Source organism: Melozone crissalis, unplaced genomic scaffold (genome assembly GCF_028551555.1).
Source record: "Melozone crissalis strain CALT ecotype California unplaced genomic scaffold, PUWL_Pcris_2 ptg000002l_1, whole genome shotgun sequence".
NCBI lineage: Eukaryota > Metazoa > Chordata > Aves > Passeriformes > Passerellidae > Melozone > Melozone crissalis.
In genome coordinates, this window is record NW_026535780.1 from 1440698 (window position 1) to 1460349 (window position 19652).

At 43.7% G+C, this 19652-nt stretch overlaps 1 protein-coding gene across 15 annotated transcripts in view; it reads right to left on the reverse strand.

Annotated features, from left to right (window-relative positions):
• Window positions 1-19652, reverse strand: part of ADGRB1 (adhesion G protein-coupled receptor B1) — a 289741-nt gene that overhangs the window by 17859 nt on the left and 252230 nt on the right. For 9 of the 15 annotated variants that reach the window (XM_054284587.1, XM_054284840.1, XM_054285165.1 and 6 more), the window contains 6 exons: window positions 16785-16883; window positions 8788-8959; window positions 7570-7665; window positions 4918-4972; window positions 680-1356; window positions 23-58 (listed from right to left, as the gene is read on the reverse strand). In XM_054284587.1, the coding sequence (XP_054140562.1) occupies window positions 23-58; window positions 680-1356; window positions 4918-4972; window positions 7570-7665; window positions 8788-8959; window positions 16785-16883 (1135 nt within the window). The remainder of the gene's footprint in view (window positions 1-22; window positions 59-679; window positions 1357-4917; window positions 4973-7569; window positions 7666-8787; window positions 8960-16784; window positions 16884-19652) is intronic. The other 6 variants (XM_054285525.1, XM_054285465.1, XM_054285412.1 and 3 more) reach the window with 3 other exon arrangements.

Below are 19652 nucleotides of genomic sequence, written 5' to 3' on the forward strand. Positions count from 1 at the left end.
ATTCAGAAAGGGATGCACTCACCTCAAAATCTAACTCTGCATACCGGGATTTCCGCCTCTAGGTATTCAGGAGAGAAAAAGATGGGTAAAGGTTAGTAAGAGGATAAAACAGGAAAAGTCCTTCTTTTTTTACACCTTTAATGTGTTTTTCTGGCTCTCCAGGATGGGAAGTACCAAATATTTTGGGTTATTGAATCATTTATGTTGGAAGGGATCTTAAAATCAACAAGTTCCAACCTCATGCCATGGGCATGAACACTTTCGAGTATCCCAGGTTGCTGCAAGCCCCCTTCAGCCTGGATCACTGGGGTGTTCTCATCATGACTGAAACCATCAAAATGGGAAATAGGGCAGAGGATAGAAAGGGGAAAAGATAAGGCAGGCCTGGCATTAAAATGAACAGCTTTGACAAATTAAAGTTTGTTGTTTTTTTTTTTTTTGACTTTGCAGCACTTGTAGGGCTAAAAATAGTTGATCCAGCAATGGAATGTGCTCTGGAAGTTGTGACATCACATTCCAAAATATGACTACATGCCACTGGTCCCTCAGGGTAATATGACACTGGCATTGCATCCTGGGCTGCATTTTCCCTAAATTTCTTTCCAACCCCCTGGAATGGCGAGATTGAGGACAGAGCACCACCCTGGGCTGAGAACACCACCGCGATCTCCACGCTCACCTCCAAGGAGCTCATGGAGAGGGTGGAGACGGTCTCGCTCTTGGACACCACACCCGAGTTCCCTGAGTCACCCGTGTCACACAGGCTGTTGGGAATCTGTGACTCGTTGGAGATGTTCTGTGGAGCCAGCTGCTGCTGCTGCTGGATCATGGAGGAACCCTGCACCTCGCTGCACGCCATGGCCACCGGCTCCCGCGGGGGACTCTTGACCACGAAGCCGGGATCGGTGGCCATGCTGAGGTGGATGAGCCGTGTCTGAGGCATCTGGTCGATGTTGATGCTGTATTTGCTCTCATCTTTGGGTTTGGCCCTCAAGGTGGACGTGTTGGTGGGCAGGATCACGTAGCTGGTGTCCAGGGTCTGCTCCTGCGCCCGCGAGAGCTCCGAGTCCAACTTCTTGAAGATGTCCCCGTCGCAGATGTAGATGGATTTCGGCGGCTGGTTCTTGTCCTTCTTCAGGGTGAGGGAGTGGTTGCTGAACTCGTTCAGGTTGATGGCCCCCAGGTAGTGTGGGGAGCCCTGAAGGTGCATCTTGGAGACGTTGGCTGGAAGACTGTTGAAGTTGGATGAGCCTTTCTGGTGGTTGAGTTTCAGTTTCTCCTCGTCGGGCAGCGACGGGCGCTTCAGGGTCCCCGTGATGGTCGAGGTTCTGCACGTGGTGATGTCTTTGTTCAGCACTGGGGAGACAGAGAAGTGTCCTCAGCACCTCACCTGGGGTTTTGTTGGCACATCAAGACACCTCCCACAGTCATTCCCCGCCAGCACCTCTCCCAAAGAGGCACAACAGTGTTTAACGTTATTTGTATTTTTAAAATCCAAGATACTGAAGGCAAAATTGAAGCTAGGGAGGAAAAAACTGTTATTTTGGGAGAGTTCTCTGTGATGTGAGTTTTCCAACACAACCATGGCCAAAACTCCCATCTAGGCCAAGGTATTGATAGCAATCCCCTGAAAACCAAAGAAATTTTTAGATATTTAGTACATCTAGTATATGTATGTATATATGAAATCTATATATTATTAGCCTGTGGAGTAGAATTCTTTAAAATAAAAGGTTGCTTTCATGTAAGAAGATTATTTTGATTCAGGAAATAGCTGAAATACAACATTATCAATGATACATATGACTACAAAATCATCAAATGGCCTGGGCTGGAAGAGAACTTAAAAGATCATCAAGTTCCAGCCCCCTTCAAATTTAATTTTTTGTATTAACTCACTAAAACACTTCAGGTTGCTCTTTTCTCTTAACAGTTCCAGTGTTAATAAATAGGTATTTTGAAACACAGCATGTTTTGTTATGAATTTCAAACTGCTCTCCATAAAATCTTACATTCCAGTAATCATGGTAAGCCTTTGTGAGAGCTCATTATTTAGCAATTTTCGATTTCCCTTCAGGAAAGCAAGTGTTGATGGGAATATTCCTTAAAAAGAGAGGAAAACTTTAAACTGAGAAGGAAGTGAACACTTCATAAAGGACATTTGGACATTCATCCCCATGCAATACTGTCCACAAAGAAAAATAATTTGCCCATTTTCCAGGCATAATAATCTATTGCTCAGTTGATTTCAGGCTGCTGCAAAGATCTTGGGAAAATAATGATGTCAACCTTGATGTCTCTGCTGGGTAGAAAATCACAAAACCATGGAAATCAGACTGTGGGGCAGGGACAAGGTGTTGTGGGCTACTTACCCAGGACTTCAGCACACCAAAAGAGAAAGAAACGTATGTTCCCCTTTTACCCATTGCAAGGAGGAAATAAAAATAGGTAAATGGACCTATTTTTAGGACCAGGGACAAGGATTTTTGGGGTGAGCTGACATTATTTACAGGAGGCATGGGCATCCCATGGCACTGAGGACACACTGACTTTTCTACCAGCTCTGAGTGGGAGTGAGGGAGATCAAACTCCCTGCCCCAGGACCACAGAGCACACAAGGCAGGATGAGCAGGGCACCAAGGAGAATAAAAAGAGCTTGTAAAGAGCTTTTAAAGCTGAGAACTCTGGCAGCCACGAACATCTTGGCATTGCTGGCATAAATCAGAACAAGTCAAGCCCTTCCCTTGGGAGTCCCAGCAAAGTTTATTGATTCAGGCTCTTCTCCATGCTCACATCAGTTACAGAAAATAGGTTTGGAGAGGTTTCCACTTGGCAATCTCCAAGCAAGGAGTGGAATGAGCCTTCAACACTGAGCCCTGGAGCAAATCCTACCAGGGGATCAATGTGAGGGGGTTCTGAGTGGTCTCAGCCACATCTCCAATCCATCACAAGAGGGGAGATGGTGCCTCCAGGAGAAACGATGGCCAGAAACCATTGGACAGGTTCCTGGATTTTATTATTCAATAAGCAGAGTGTATGGGATGATGCACCACTCCAAAAGGTCTCTGAAATTAGGTTTATTATTAACTACTTATCTTGGCACAATCTAATGGCACTTAATGAAAGGAAGAGAATCTCCAGGCAGACAAATACAAATTCTGGAGTTGGATGCTGGCAAAGGAGGGGAAGCTTAGGCTGTTGGCAAGCTGCTGATCCAGGGGCTCCTGCCATGAAATCACGTGAAACAAATCAGCTCCTTCCCTTCCTCTGGGAAACTCAATTTGGGATGAAGAGGTGTGGTGGCAGATCCAGAGAGGCTCCTCTAGAGGAGGAATCTGTGTCTAATGGGGTTTACAGCTGACTCTGTGTCTGGTGAATGTTCCCTGAGCATCCCCTCCATTCAGACATGGCCCCACACATGCGTTTTTCATATGTGATTTCTTGAGACTGAGATATTTGGTGTCAAAAGAGAAGGAGGAAGACGAATGAGAAGAGGCTGACAGCTAGAAATTAAATTAGAGAGTGTGAGACAGAAAAACAGAAAGGGAAAAAAATTGAGAGACCCTGAAAAGAGATAAATGGACAAAAGAGACCGTGAAATAAGATATCACAGGGGTAAGTGAGATAAATATACTGTGACTGTGATAAGCACAGGGAGAGGGAGTGAGGCAGAGAGATGGACAGGAAAAGATAAATAAGATATAGATAGATATTAGACAGATAAATGATAGTGACAGTGATAGACAATGCACAGAAACACAGTGACAGGGACAAATGTTGACAGAAAGAAATACATAAATAACAGGTACAGCAAGACAGACAGCTGAGGACAGAGATAAATAAGTGATTGTGAGACAGAACGAAAGAGATGAATTATAGATAAATACATTAGAAGCAGATAAATAAATGATAGATGAGATAAAGAAAAGGATAAATGAAAAGGACAGGTAGATGTTTATAGAAAGGGAGAGAGGAGGGGAGAAAGAAAAAAGGCAGGGCAGGGAAAGGAGGAGAGAAAGAGAGAAAGAAAGAAGACAAGAATAAAGGAAAGAAGGAAGGCAAGAAAGAAAGATTAATAAAAAGACAGAGAGAGAAGCTTTGTCATAGTGGTAAGTGAACACAGACTGTGCTGTCCCTGGCTTGGGAAGATCCTGGTTTGGAAGATATGAATTGTGCAACTCCCAAGCAAGCTGGTATTTCTCTTGCTTGGCAGAGGGGAGAAGTCTGGAAGGGCAAACGAAAGCCTCAATCTCTACAAAGGGTAAGAAAAATAACCTCAGCCAAAGGTCAGGCATGCCAGGACCAGGAGAGGACGAGACCTGCAGAGAGGAACAGGCAGCCAGGGAGAATCCAGGCAGCACAGACACCCCTGGTATTATTGGGAAAAGGGGCTGTCAACTCATGCACATCCTCAGGATCCAGAGCAACCTGTGTGATGAACACAGCAGAAAGGAGCAGGCAGAGGAGGAGAGATCCAACCACTTCCAGGTGCACAGAAGAGCCTGGAGCCAGGTGGAGTGGTGGGAAGGCTCTCCAGATTTCAGACTTTCTACAATGACACCCTTCATGAGCACAGAGCTGCCTGGGGTTGCCATGACCCCAGCAGGGATTGCTGGAACAAAGAGATGGATCCCATCTCTTCTTCCTTGATGCTCTTCTCTGCCATTGTGTTACATGGCAGAAAACAACTCCTCAGAGGCAAGGCTTGATCTCAGTTAAAAGGCCAAAAGAGCTACAGGAAAATAGGAAAAGCAAAGGGAAAATTCAGGGTGTTGCTTTATTTTGGCTTGGGTTGAAAGGAAGGGCAACCTATGTGAGGACATGCAAGGAACCAGGACACACACAAAGGAAACAGAAAGGGAAGGAAAAAAAATGGCCTAGTTCAATCCCCAAACCAGGTCACTTGCTGATTCTCACCTGTGATGTGCTCACCTGATCTACAAGCCATGTCCACGTCCTTCTCGAAATCGGTCTGAAAGACAGAGAACACAGAGCATGGGGTCAAAAGAGGGTAGTGAGGGACAGGAAAATTTGGAAAATGAAAAACCCTCACTTTGTTAGTGAGGTGGGCACAGCCTTTGCCAGGAGAATGGAGGGGAGAAGATTGGCTTGGAATTTCAAACATGGAAAATGTTTTCCCACCTGTTGGCTTTTGAATTTTATCACTGATAAAGCCAGAACATTGCTTTTCAACTGGGGTTCATCTGCTCATCCATTCAGTTATTCCTGGGCTGCAGATTAAAATATCTTGCTGGAACACATTTATGCACACCCCTAAAAAAACAGGGAACAGGTTCCTGGCCCAAAGTGTTTTGGATGTATCACTCCACACATAAATTTAAGTGGATTCCCCACCCTTTATTAAAGAGATCTGGGGATCCTGCTGGGAATGCTCCACCCCCACTGGGCTTTTTTGTGATCTGTCACCAAGCCACAAGAAGTGGGAACAAGTCTCTGCTTCTGAAACTCTTAACACATAAAATCAATGGTTCCCACAGGCACAAAGGCTGAATAACTTTTTCAAGTGGTCTGCGCAGCCAAAGGGAACTCCTTTCTTCTCCCAGGAGGAGTTAATCCTGTTTCTGAAGCTTTGAGCAGATAACATTTCAAAGAACTGGATAAACTGAGTCACAGCAGGCCGTGAGCTTTCATGGAGTAATGGGGAAGCTGCAGACTGGCAAAAGGTAGAAGAGTTCACTGATTATTTCTGGTATCATTTCAGAAAGACATTTCACATAATTGTATTCATGTGACAAAATGAAATCCATCTGAATACTGAGAAGAATATGGGAAAAATCCCCATCCCCCTGGGATAAACACTGAAATATTAGCAAGTTTAGAGCCAAGAGTTTTTTTAACTGTCTCAGCTTTCCTGATATTAATTTCCCAGTAAATTCTTTGGGATATCAAACAAATCTGAAAAGAATGGAAGAGAAATACAACTGAACTAACATTCGAATGGGCAAATGGGATGACACAGAAAAATATAATCTCATTTCCATGATAGGAGTTCCAGAAAAAAATGCAGCTCAACAGCCTGCACTAGTTCTGCTGATAAATAAATGAAAGACAGGTTTATATTTAATACCAGTCAACAAGATTTTGTGGGGAAAAAACAGTTCTACTCAGCTAAGCTCCTTTTCACTAGCTGGGCAGATTTGGAGATAAACAGAAAAGGTAACAGCAAAAATGTCATCCTGCAAAAGCTTCTGATTCCTTCGGTGATTTTACAACAAAATAACACTGTACCCCTCTAAAAATACCAGTGAGGAGTCATCACTCACAGCCAGATTCAGCAGCTTTTTGTGCTGGAATGTGAGGAAAGTGATTGTAAGCTCCCTGCTCCTCCACACACTCAAGGAAATGCAACATTGCTAAAAAACTCCTGGCTGGCACAGAATTTCCCAAGGTGGCTGATAATGGATGGAATTGTGGAGTTGTACAGAGATACAAAGCCCTGAAACCTGGGATGGCGACAGCAGACTGACAATCACAGGATCCACCTTTTTTTCAGGTTGCTGAGAATCTGGAGGGGGTTATATAAATAATTTGAGGGCACGTGATTTACAGAGGGAGAATAAGAAAGCTCTGGGGATTAACTTATGGGAAATAAGATTGAGGTTGGGTTTGATTGTGGTATCTATTACTAAACAAGGCAAAGCACCAGGCATGCAAGGGGCTCTCTAATTACCCACAATTAGGCAGAGCAAAAACCTGTCCAAAAATAAGAAGACTCTGCATTTAAATGAGAAATGAGGCACCTTTTTTTAGCAAACACCACCAAGGTGTGGTGGAAATAAAGCTCTGCTGATTTCTTGACTCCAAGATTGTGCTGTTTGAAATGAGGCCTCGTACCCAGGCAGAAACTGCTCATCACAGGAGGGACTGGAAAAAAAAATCACTGGGTTGTGCTGTAGCTCTAATATTAACCAGGAGCTCTTGGAAGTTGCTCAAATCCTCTGATTCTCCTGATATCTTTATCTTAACTTCTGAAATTAAATATTTCTTACATCAGCTACATCATAACAGTGGAGCAGATTCAGGGCAAAACCCCACAGCCTATTCCTTTACTGTTTGCAAAGGACTCACACAAAAGGGCCACAATTTACAGAGCTTAAACTATTCCCAGTGAAGCAAAGTGTGCTTTTGAGAGAAAAAAATCCCTCGGAGACAGCATTTTTTATGGTAGTAACCCAACAGACTGTAATTAAAACAGTATTAAACTACAACTTCCTAGCTCCAGCCAGAACAAGGCAGCTTGATGGGGATTAAAAGGTCTGGAAGACATGGGAGGTGTATTTTGGTTCTTTATTTTTCTGGGAAAGAAAGGATCTCACCAAGATGTCTGCAAAACCTGGTGTGCGAGCTTGAGAACCTTAAAATTACAATGCAACGCCTCAGATTTGTGTGAAAAAGTCTATTTTAAGGGCTGTGTTTGCTCAAGCAAAAGTTAAAAGGAAATAAGAATGGTGAATTCAGGATCTGGGATGGACAGAGCCCTCTGATTATCAGTTATGAGTTAAAATCTCCCTAAAAACCTACTAAAGGGGAAGTGGGAGATTTCCCTACCATGAGCTGAGCGTGTCCGTTCTGGAAGGACCCTCCTGAGTCTCCATTCCCTTCCTCCTGACGATCCACAACCCGGCACTTCACAGCATCCTGGACCTGCAGGGACAGATTGGCAAAGGTCAGAGTCAGGTTGACCAAACCACCTTAAATTCTGCTGAAATCCAAAATAAAAACAGCCCTTGTTAGATCAAAAGGACACGGACCCTGCTTTAGCAGCATTTCTTTCACAAGGTTTATGTGTTACATATTTCACACACTGAAGAGCAACTCTGAATTTTTCCAGCAACCCTGGGTCACTGCCTAGGTCACTTCCATTTGCTTGATTTATACAGTCAGGAATAAAAATGTCCTTTATTTTGCAGCTTGCAATATGTTTTAAATGGATGCTCCTGCATTAATCATTGTATTGGTGTCTACAAAGTCTGTTGAGGATCCTGTAATATAAATCTGATCCCAAACTCACTGAAATAATTGGGAAAAAAAAATCCTGGTGACTGCAATGGGAGTTAAATGCAGACTCATATTCATAATGCAATTAGTGGAAGGAGTCTCAGCCAAGCCAGTGGTGTAATTCCATTGATTTCATTGGCCTGACATAAGAAATTAATCTGTTTTACTGAATTTAAAGGAACTGTAAGAAGATAAAATTAATATTGAAAAAAAAGCCCCTTCCTGTCTCTGTTATTAATAGTCTCTCCACTCCGTAGGATGAAAAGAATAAAAGAAACATAAAAGATTCGTCCTTTTCTTCCCTGATATAATTCACCATTTTAAATCTCCACAGGGAGGCTGAAGAGAATTTCCTCAATTTCCTTGCCTGATTATTGCTGGCTGCACTTCCTAGCTGGAATATCAGGGTGTTAATGCCAGCACAGATTTCATCCTGCAAATCTCAGTGCATCTCACCTCTCCTGAAATCACACAAATCACTTCTTTAGTGTGGCATTTTTTGCAGGAGGGGTGTGAACATTCTGGAAATGAGAATTCTGCTTGTAAACAAGCAAAGCCTGGCATGTTATCCCATCTTACCAAACTCCACCCTGATTCACCCCTCCTTCCCTCTGACCGAAAATGTCACGGTCATTTTTGTGGTCACGATCTCCCCCAAAGTGAAATTTGTAGGGTTAGAGAAGTGGCCAACTGGCTGGGCACTTTTCCATGTGGTTTTTACAGGAAATAACGTTGATTATGTAACAGATAACGACTCCTCCCTCTCACCTCCCGCCTGAGGATGCAGTGGACCATGACGATGACGAATCCCTCCAAGGAGTCGAAGACAGCGAAAAGGATCTGGAAAAGCGCCGAGCGCCGGTCGGTGATGGCCAGGACTGCAGACATCCAGGTGAGAGCCAGCAGGGGCAGCACCACGCAGGAGCTCCAGAGGGACGCCCTGTCAAGGGAGAGGCAAAGAGAGCTCAGCTCCACCTCACCCACTCCCAGGTGGGGTTCTAATTCAGCCTCCCGATCCCACTGGGATGCAGAAGGTTTCTCCAGCCAACATCTCCATGAGGGAGACCTTTCCTGAGCCCCTCTCCCAGGGAAGCAGGAGGAGGCTCTGCACACTCATGCCACCCAAACAGAGGGGACAGCTTCCCAACGGTGCAGTCATGCATAAAACGGGAGGTGGGGAGGAAGGATGCGGATCCCTCCCTCCTCCTTCCATGCCCTTCCCCCTAATCCACCACCACGGCTTTTCCCAAGGGAAGGAGACAAAATACAATCACTGCAGGTTGCCAAGGGGAAGGGGAACAGTTGCAGCAGAGACTGGTCTGTCACGATGGCTGTCGGTACTGGGTCACAGACACTTGGACTTCCACAGCACATGGAAGACACCAACACTGGGACGTGTCACGCTTTCAAGTGACTCAAAACGGACAGGCAGAGAGCTGATGTGCAGACTGAAATATCTGCATTTCTCCTTTTAATCTACAGACTATGGTCCTCATGACACTGGGGACTAAAACCTGACTGACCTAAAACCTTTCATTTCCCCATGGTCAGAAAATTTTCACCTTTCTTGTGAGATCTCCCCAGACGATGCTTTGGGGAAAAAAAAAAACCTTTTTGCTCCATGTTTGACCATTCTTGTAAATTTATTCCTGTGTGGACATTAACTTGAGATTCAAGCCACATCTCCAGTCACAAGACAGAAAACTGGACAAAACAAGTTTTCTGTGATGCTGCCCCAAGAAACTCCACTTCAGCTGTAAATGATGGCCCTGCAAATGGGAAAGCAGCTCTTTTCCCAAGGACTCTTCAGGCATCCATCTCTCCAACCAAACAAAAAGATCCCAAACAATTTTAACAGCTGACTAGGGAGATTTTAAGTTGTCACTCATCCCAACTATTTGGCACCAAGAATATGAGAAGAATTTCTCTGTGGGTTTTTACCTAACAAACCAGAGGTCTTGAATAACAAGAGGAGCTACGAGAAAACCTCCAAATACAAACAAATACAGGCAAGACGAGAAATTACAGGACAGATACCATGAAACATGTTCAGCAGTACTTACATGGGACTTGCTCACCATTTCCTGATCTATGAACAAAGGTTTAATGTTTACTTGCTGGTTAGCTCACAGACCTCAGTGAGAGTTTTACCTGAACAAAGCTGGAGCTTGGATACAGGTTTGGACATCAGGATAGAACACCCTGGCTTCATTAAGGGTTTTTCAAGGATTGTTAACATCAGTTCTGCAATGACCACACACTAAAGTGACAGTTTACTTTTATAGTCAGAATTAGACCCTGTTTGCAAATATTCCTACAGCCTGTCCACACTCCGATCTGTTCCTTCATGGTATTATTAAGGAATTTAATTGACCTAAAGGAGCAGGGAAATGGAATTATTTTTCTTTTTAATTAGAACAAGCATTATGAGACCTCTTTGTAAGGTAAAGGCCATGATATAATCCAATACCTTTGTAATTTTATCTTGGATGGCAAATGCTGTTCTTTAATGCCCAAGACAAACTATAATTCCAAAGTATTATTAAAAAATACACAAAAAAACAGCCTGCAACCAAACAACTCCTAAAGAGAAATAACTTATTCCAATTCTCTGAAATCTGCCTCATTACACTGAAATATCTCATTGCTGTAATTTATGGTAGTGCCTTCATAAATCTGGCTAAGCAGCAACTGCATGAAAGAAAAAATCAGAGAGGCAGAAATGCTGAATGGAAAGATAAGATTTGGTTGATAAGGAACCTTTCTAGATGTGTCTTCCATGTAAGTGTCAGCCAACACAGCATGGCTGAATAGATGAAATAATTCCAGCAGCAAGTGGAAACCATAAAGTTCACTAAAAGCTGCTGGGAAAGGTCTTTAAGAGACAACTCTGCTTCCTGGAATTATCTGGTGTTCCAGAACATTCCTGGTATCCCCATTCTGTGGATGTTACGGCCACCAATGTACAACCTGGCGATGGATCTGAGCTAGGTCTCAACCAAATCACTGAATCTGGGTGGGTTTGCCATTCCTGAAAATAACTGCAGGCTCATAAAACAATGATCTGGATCTGGATCCAAGACTTAGATGTGGATCTGGGGCTGCAAGGGATGCTACTGAGAAAGTAAATTATATGTAAATTATGTTTCTCCTCAGCAAATGGCCAGATTGGAATCCACTGGTTTCAAAACCTGCTTTAAGAATGAAATTTTTGAGTCAATTTGCTCTGCCCTTCCAGCTCGGTTGATGGCCACATATTCAGCTGGATCAAATCAGGATTTTCCCAAGTCGTTCTGACTTACATCAGCTCAGAATTCTGCTCTCTTTGTGATTCACCTTCCTGGTGCCTTCTCAGCAGCATTCATCCCTGACAAAATTGATGGAAATTCTGCTTGCTACTTAAATGCATCATCTTTATTCTCAGGCAGCAGGTGGCAACAGGTCACAGGAAATGGATCTCACTCTAATTTCACTTGCAGGGCTCTGCTTAGATTTTTGAAATATTAAACTCCAAATTAAAAGCTCCATTAAAGACATCTGTTACAGGCTGAAACTTCAGGTGAAAACTCACAGGAAGACAAGTGGGTTTTCTGTGAGATTGCCCTTAATTCTACTTGCTGTGAGCTGAATTCATAGCAGGACTCATACTTCAACCACCTTCCCACCTGTCCCTTTTTTCAGGAGGCACAGTGAATCCTTAAAAGAACCCAGAATTATTTATAGGATTTAAGAATTATCACATTGGGGTGCTTATAACAAGATGTGATATGAAATGATCAATTGTTGTACAAAAATATTGTGATCACCTAATGGCTTTTCATGGATTAGCCATGATCAATAAATCCATTACTTTGATTGCTTGGGACAAAGGAATTAGCTGGCAGATCCTCTTATTTATCCCATTTTATGATAGCCCTCAGGACAAGTGACAGCAGCATCCCATCTGAGGTTGGAAAAGACCTCTAAGATCAAGTCCAAATCTTTTCCCAGCACTGCAAAACCCAGCACTAAACTGTGTCCCCAAGTGCCACATTTACACAGCTTTTAAATCCTTCTGGGATGAGGACTCCACCATCTCCTGGACAGCCTGTGACAATGCTTGATCATCCTTTCAGAGAAATTGTCCCCAATATTCAACCTGAATCTCTCCTGGTGCAACCTGAGGCCATTTCCTTTCATTCTTTTGCTTGATAGGAGAAGAGACCAACCCCAACCTAGCTCCAATCTCCCTTCAAGGAGTGATAAGGTCTTCCCATCCCAGCTCCCTCAACCACTCCTAATGTGCTCTAAAACATAGGATCTACCATGGGAAACACATGCTTTATGAAAGCACACACCAGACCCTGCCTTGGAAGCAAGGATTTGGCCAAAATGACAAAATCTATCTGTGGCTTTGTCCTTTTTGTAGCTGGAAGCATGGGGAGTTGCTGTCTTTGCAAAAGAAGCAGAATAAATGGATTGCACTTAGAGGAAAGCAATGGAAAGAGCAAAAGGAATGGGTTTGGAGATAAAGATCTACATGAAGAAAGATGAAGAGTCCTGCACCCTGAGAAAAGGCAAGCGCAGGGGGACACACAGGACATGCCAATAAAGATGTAAAGGGCCATTAGAAAGGGCAAAGTCATCAATTATTTTCATTACTCAACCTTGACAGAGCAGCAGCAACTTAAGTTAAAGAAGCAGCAAGAGGAAAAAAAAAAATCACTTTATAATTCAAAAGCAGTTCCCGGAGAGGAACTCTGAAAAGGGAACTGGTTGCTGGACTCAACAAATAATGGGTGGCTCCTTACACACCAGCAGTTCTGCTGCAGGAAAATCACAGTACAGGGATGTGCTTTATTTATTCTCTCGTGCTTCTCTGCTCTTCTGACTTGTATTCACAGAATTACAGAATCATGGAATGGTTTGGGCTGGAAGGGACCTTAAAAATCATCTAACTCCACCCCACTGCCATGAGCAGGGATGCTTTTCACTAGACCAGGCTGCTCACAGCTCCATCCAACCTGGCTTTAAACACTTTTGAAACACTTATAAACTGTTCCTCCCAAAGGCAAGAGCATTGTCCTGACTTTAGGGACACTTTCAGAGCAAATCCCTGTAACTCAATGCCCATATAACCAAGATAGGAAACCTGTAACCAAAAAAGAGGGGAAACTCTGTTTGCTCTTCCCATCACAGGCAAAAAAAGAAACACCTGCTGTGATTTCTATTCTCCCCTAAAAGATGATTCTACTCCCAGTAGCTGCAATATAACCAATAAAATTAGGGGAACAGGAAATCAAATGCCTCTAAACTGCCCTGAGCAGCCTGTCTGGTGGAAAGTGTTCATAGTGGGGGTCTGGAATGAGATGAACTTTAGGGTCCTTCCCAACCCAAACTATTCTGTGATGATTTTATGACACATGAGACAGGCAGGTGATGAGGCAGCTGTGACCAGACTGCCTCATTATTCACCTTTAATTAAGGTAAGGTGTTGTCTGAGAGTCCAATAAGGACTTGCAGAATCCAGGTATTATCCCCAGGTAAGAATAGGATTTCAAATTCCTTGAACCATGAGGACAACACTCTCCTGAGGAACAGACTCGTTCCTAGACCAGCCATGCATGGAAGCACTGACTCACATTAATCCTGGAATTACAATACAGGCAGAAAAATTGACATCCAAGACTCCCTAAAAGGATATTGAGCCAATAAAAAAGGCAAAACCCTTAGATGGGAGATTTGACACATGAATCCTAAGGATTTAGGAGGAATGATGATGATAAGGGTCACAAGGAACCCCTGACATTGGCTCTTGGGTGGGGTGCCTGGAAAAAACACACTGTACCAGGGTTTTAGTCTTGGGCCAGTCTCTTCCCACTGGTCAGAGCCTGAGAGTCCAGATTTCCAATGAGATGCTTGGCAGGGATTCATAAAATCATGGAATAGTTTGGGTTGGAATGGACTTTAAAAATAATTTAGTTTCAACCCTCTGCCATGGACAGAGACACCTTCCACTAGAACAGGTTGCTCAGAGTTCTGTCCAACCTGGCCCTGGACACTTTCAGGGATGGGACATCAACATCCATCCATCCATCCATCCATCCATCCATCCATCCATCCATCCATCCATCCCTCCCTCAGCACTCCCTGCTATCTGCAGTGGATTCCCTCGTTCACAGCCAGCACCAAGAAAAGCCAAGCCCCTGAGACACGTTTTCCATCTCAGATAAAATAATTTTCACATGTAGGAAAGACAAATTAATTACAAGGCAACATTTCACTGGCTGAGGGTGCCCTACAGGCAGCAATAAATGGGAGGAAATGTGGGAACCGAGATCTTCCAATGGCAAAACCTGCCCAAAATCTTCTTCAGCACAGCCTAAAGGAAAGAATTTATTTAACCCACACCTGTCAAGTCCAGCTAACCCCTAACAAGTCACAGACATCCAAAGATTTCCATTTATCATTCCCCAGGTCAAGAAATCACACAATTTCCAGTACTTATTTTTCCACTTCTGCCACTCTTCTCTGCCATCAGTTCCCTCTGTTTTCCCTCTTTTACACATCCCCTTCTCCGACCACAGATCTCACCACAGATATTTTCAAAATCCAAGAAAAACAGTCTAAAGGACCTATTTCTCACTCCATGCTATCTCAGAAATAAACCTCTGGAATCTATGGGAGGGAAGCTAGGGAGGGCATGAGCAACCCCAGCAGGAACAAGGCAGGAACACCCTTGATGTGCTCTGCACTACAAAATTATGGCTCATTGCAGGTCAGGGAGGAGACAGGAATCCTCATGGCATTAAATCCACATTTAAAGACTCCAAAACTGAATGGCAAAGCTGCTGCAAGGTCTGGGAGGAGAGGGCCCAGCAGAAGGGTGGCTGTGGCATGAAGAATAATCAGAGTTTTGCCTTTTTGGCAACCTCATTTACAAGAAATTTGGAGGAGGAAAACCAGGAACAGTTCAGCTGCAGGATAAAGTGGATCACAAGGAGAAATTAGTGAACTTGTTTGTGTATTCCTCAGTGCTCCTCCTATGCAAGGATAAGAGCATGGGACACTTGAGGACAAATAACAAAATTGATACTGGACACTGTCATCTGAGGTACCCAATCTGCTGGGAAACAAAACAGAAAAAAAAATCCTCTTACAAGAGCCCTCCAATTTATGTCAATCCACTTAAATTAGAGAAGCAGGAATGAATAGGAGATCTGGCTTTCACATCCCTTTTTTCTCCTGATTTGGAGATGAATCAGAATTTGTGATTTATCGCAGACCAATGTCAGACACTATTGGAGAGGGACTTGAGACTGTTTAACTTTTAAAATTAATTTACTATGAACAGAAAGCCTCTCCTATTTAAGAATCTAATTTATTAATAGTAAACCTACTGCTGGTTTAACATTGCTCTGCAGTTACAGGAATCCAAAAAGCAGAGCGACCTGCTCATTCCAGACTTGTGATACACATGTCTGGACTGATTCCATCTCACCATCTCAGCTGGGCACTGCTGCAAAAGGTGAGTAAACGACTTTAGCAGTGAAAAATAAATCAAATTTTGTTCAGTTCTTCGTTTCACTGAGAAAACCACAGAACCATAAAACGGTTTGGGTTAGAAGAGGCCTTAAAGAACATCTCATTCCAACCCCCTGCCATGAGCAGGGACACCTTTCAGGTGCTCTTGAGCTGATTTTCTTTTATCTTTTTACATTTTGAGATCTGGCAATAGGCTGCCTCTTTTAGTTTAGATTAATTAAAGGTAGGAATTTTCAAACTGCAAATGATCTGAGACTGTTTCCCTCACACGTTTTGCATGTACTAATTTAGACATCAAAACCAAAGTGTAGCATCACTTGGATGTGATACAGATAATAAAATTTCCAAAAGGGAAGGAAGAAATACAAACCTTCCCTCATCACTCTTCCTCCAACCTTAACCTTTGTGAAAAAAGCCAACCACATAAATAGCAATTTCTCCAGCAGAACAAAGCTCTGGACTTATTTCTTTCTTTTTTTTTAAGCTAACTCCAGCGTCATCTAAGAAGAGATTTAACAGCATTTGACTTTTGTAACTCAGAGCTATGAAATGCTTTAAGATTTTGAGAATTAATTCCAAGTGCTTTCAGGGGTCCAAAAGAGGCAGTCAACACTTATCAAATCAGACCTGCACGCCTACGAGGTATTAAACTTAACTTCAGTATTTCACAAGAGGAGAAAAAACCCACTTAGAAGTGATTCACCAACTCACACTTAAACCACACTCAGTGCTCTGCAGCCTCTGGAGGAAAACACTCAAGCAGGTGCTCAAGTGGCTGACAGAGTCCCTGTCTACCACCAGAATTACTGGGAATCAGTACAGCTTTAAGTCTGGAACTCCAAGAATGGAGCATTAAACAAATTAAACAAGGCTTGCAACAAATGCAGAGTCCCTTTGTCTTCCATGGGCTGGTCACATGCTTAAATCTTAAATCTAGGCATGTCAAAAAAAGCGCTTTTCAGGATCCAGCCCATCAGCTCCAGGGGTGTTGCAAGAGCCCTGCTCTACTCATGGCCCACAGAATGAGGTTGGGGAGAGCTGGGGGATGTCAGGGAGGTGGGCAGGGACATGGGGAGAGAAAACAAACACGGGCTGGTGAGTGCAGGGAAATGGAAGAGGGAAATAAAAAAAGGAACTGAAAAGCGAAAATCAAAACGAAAAGGAAAAAAAAACAAGGAAAAAAAAAAAAGAAAGTGGAAAGAAAGAAAGAAAGAAAAGAAGTTGAAATTAGAGGAACTAACATGGCGTTACTGGTGGCTGTGGCCGAAACTTCAGCAGAAGAAACTACTCCACACTTGGAACATTTGAGCGTCATGCCGTAAAGGGGCACTGCCATCTGACTGCAATTAAAACCAAAAGACTGAAACAAAACAAAACACTTCGCTCATGAGCACAAACGTCGAAAGGAAAGGGAAAGAGAAGCCAAAAAAGAAAGGAAGGAGAGAAGGGAGCCAACCAACCATACCCAGCTTGGGAAGAGAAATGAAAGACAGGCAGGAATTAAAACTCTCTCATCTGTACCACTCCAGATGCGGGGAACGGGGGGAAATGGACAACTCAGATTTGTTGGTGCTGCTGGAGAGGGTGGAACTGTGTTGGTGAAAGTCTTGCCAGATTCAGGGTGTCTCTTTGGCACCCAGGGAAGAGAAACCAGTACTGCTCTCCCAGTCTCCATCTCCTTCTTTTCGTTTGTTTTTCTGGGGTTTTTTTTTGAGAAATTACTCTTTTCCCTCCTGGCCTTTTTGCTCCAAAACAAAAAAGGTGGCAGGGTTGTGCAGTAGAAGGCAAGAAGTAGGGCTGTGGGGGCTGTGCCTGCTTATCTGCTGTCCTAAAGCAATGAAAAAGATAAGTCACTTATTTTCTCTGATGTGGGAGCTGGTGAGACCAGGACAGAGGCCACTCTTTGATTTTTGGTCAGAGGCCACTTTTTGGTTTTTTGGTTCCCTCCCTGAGGCAGGATGGAACTCTTTTATGTCCTGAAGTTAATCCTGAGCTTGGGTGTTTCCTTAGTCCCCTAACCTGCCCTGAAAGGAACCCAACTGTCTGACTGCTTCTGAGACATCCCTTCTCTCACATCCTGTTCTGGAGCCAAAAACATCTTTGCGATGAACCCTGAGAATTATTCCCACCTGTTGCTCCCATTTATTTTTTTTTCCTGGATGGGACCAACCACAGAAACAGTCCACTGAGGGCTGCTGGTATGAGGGGATCTGCTAAAGCACAAAAACCCTTGGGATTTTTAGCAGCTGATATGTGGGAACCACCCCCCATTCAGCTCCTCTTGAGGAGCCCAGAAGCCACATTAGCTTGGCACTGGCCCCGCTTCTTCCCAGAATTTACTGGTTGTGTGCTCTCCCTGGCCTGCACAGATCCACATCCACGTCAGATCTGGCTTGGAAAACGAGAAGGAGTCTGCAAAACATCCCCCAGCCCTTCCTGCTGTGCCTGGCATCAGAGAAGACACGAAATCACTGCCAGAGGACAGCACAGGGTCTGTCCTCCCCGGGTGTGTGGTGAGGATGCTGCTGAGGGAGGTTTGCCCCAACCAGGAGGGGTTTTACAGCCCTGCCCTGCCTGGGAGAGAGATCAGGGGGCTCCACAGAGCATTTCTTAGCTTTGGTGGCTCTCTGTTCAGTCTCACTGCAAAAAAGACATCCTGATGAGCACCAACACAGCAGCAGCAGTGGGCCCAGTGGCCCCCTTTCAAGTGGCTATTGATTGGTCTTTTCATTAATTACACTGACATAAATCATCATTCCCATCTAGAATAATGACTAAGGCATCCCACAAAAGCTTTCAGACACAGAGGAAATTAGCTCCTGTGTCCACAGATAAATATCTTCCAGGAAGGATGGTGTAAATCCTGTGAGGAAAATGGCTGAACCAAAGATAAAGTGGGTCTGGAGAGGCATTAGGTGCAAGACCCTTAAAAAATAAAAAGAAAATACAACAGCTTATCCCCAAATCTATAAGCCACAAAGAACAGGTAAGCAGAGAGACAGAGAGAGGCAGAGATAGGCAGCAAAAAGAAAAAAAGTAGATTGACTTGAGGAATTTGATGGGAAACTGTACCAGAAAAAACATGAATGACATTGAATCACAGAGAACTGGCCAGAAGACCACTGTAAACACACAATTGTAGCTGCTGTTGGGTGTGTTTATGCAGAAAGTTGCAAGCAGTGGGCACTGATGCGGGCACATTTATCTCCTAATTCCTTCTGGTTGGGAGCATGAGGTTGTTAATATACTGAATTTCCATGGCAGGTTTAGATTGGCGCCTGTGCATATGAAAGGGAAGCTAATTAAATAATCACAGTGAATAATGCTTTCATTTAATTTAGCTTTTTCTGCTTCCTAAACATCCACAAACAGCTCATGGGCTCATCTGGTGTGTTCACTGGAGCCTGGACTTTGCTACCTTTTTATTGAGCAGTGCTTTCCACCATCCATAGCCCGAAGAGCAGGAGCTCCAACAGGAACCATTCCCAGAGGAAGGGCAATCCAAATCCCTTCCTTTCTCAGTGGATTTATCACCTTTCCCCTCTGTGTTTCTGACAACCCAGCTCTGTTCCACCCCATTAGGACACCTGCACAGAGATTATTTCACACAAGGTTTTGGGGCAAACTCTTCTTGGGCGGTTTCTGTGACCAACAGAGATAGAAGAAAAGGTCCTCTAAGGGGGGAACAAGGCTCCTGTCTCTTCTCAGGAGTGGCAGAGGAAGCCCAGAGAGATTAAACCCAGCTAAAATTAGCTCTGGTGAATATCCCTGATGGTCTCAATCCTCCTCCCTGCCTGTGTGAGCACACAAATATGGAATAAATGCTGGCTGAATACATTTGAAACTCATTTTAAAGGCTACTGACATTAAAACATTCTTTTTTTTTTTTTGGTAGTAATCCCTTCAAGAGAGCTCAAACACTGGTGGTAGAGTTGGCCACCAACAGAGACTGTCCTCTGGGATGGTTTTCTCCATTCCCAGACAGGTTTTGGCTTTTCTCCATCTCTCCAGGTATTCACACCCCCTTTCTCTACAGCCTGGTTTTGTGATCCACCTATAAAATCACTGCCCCTAGAAAATCTGCATTTTCTGACAGATGTGACAACAAT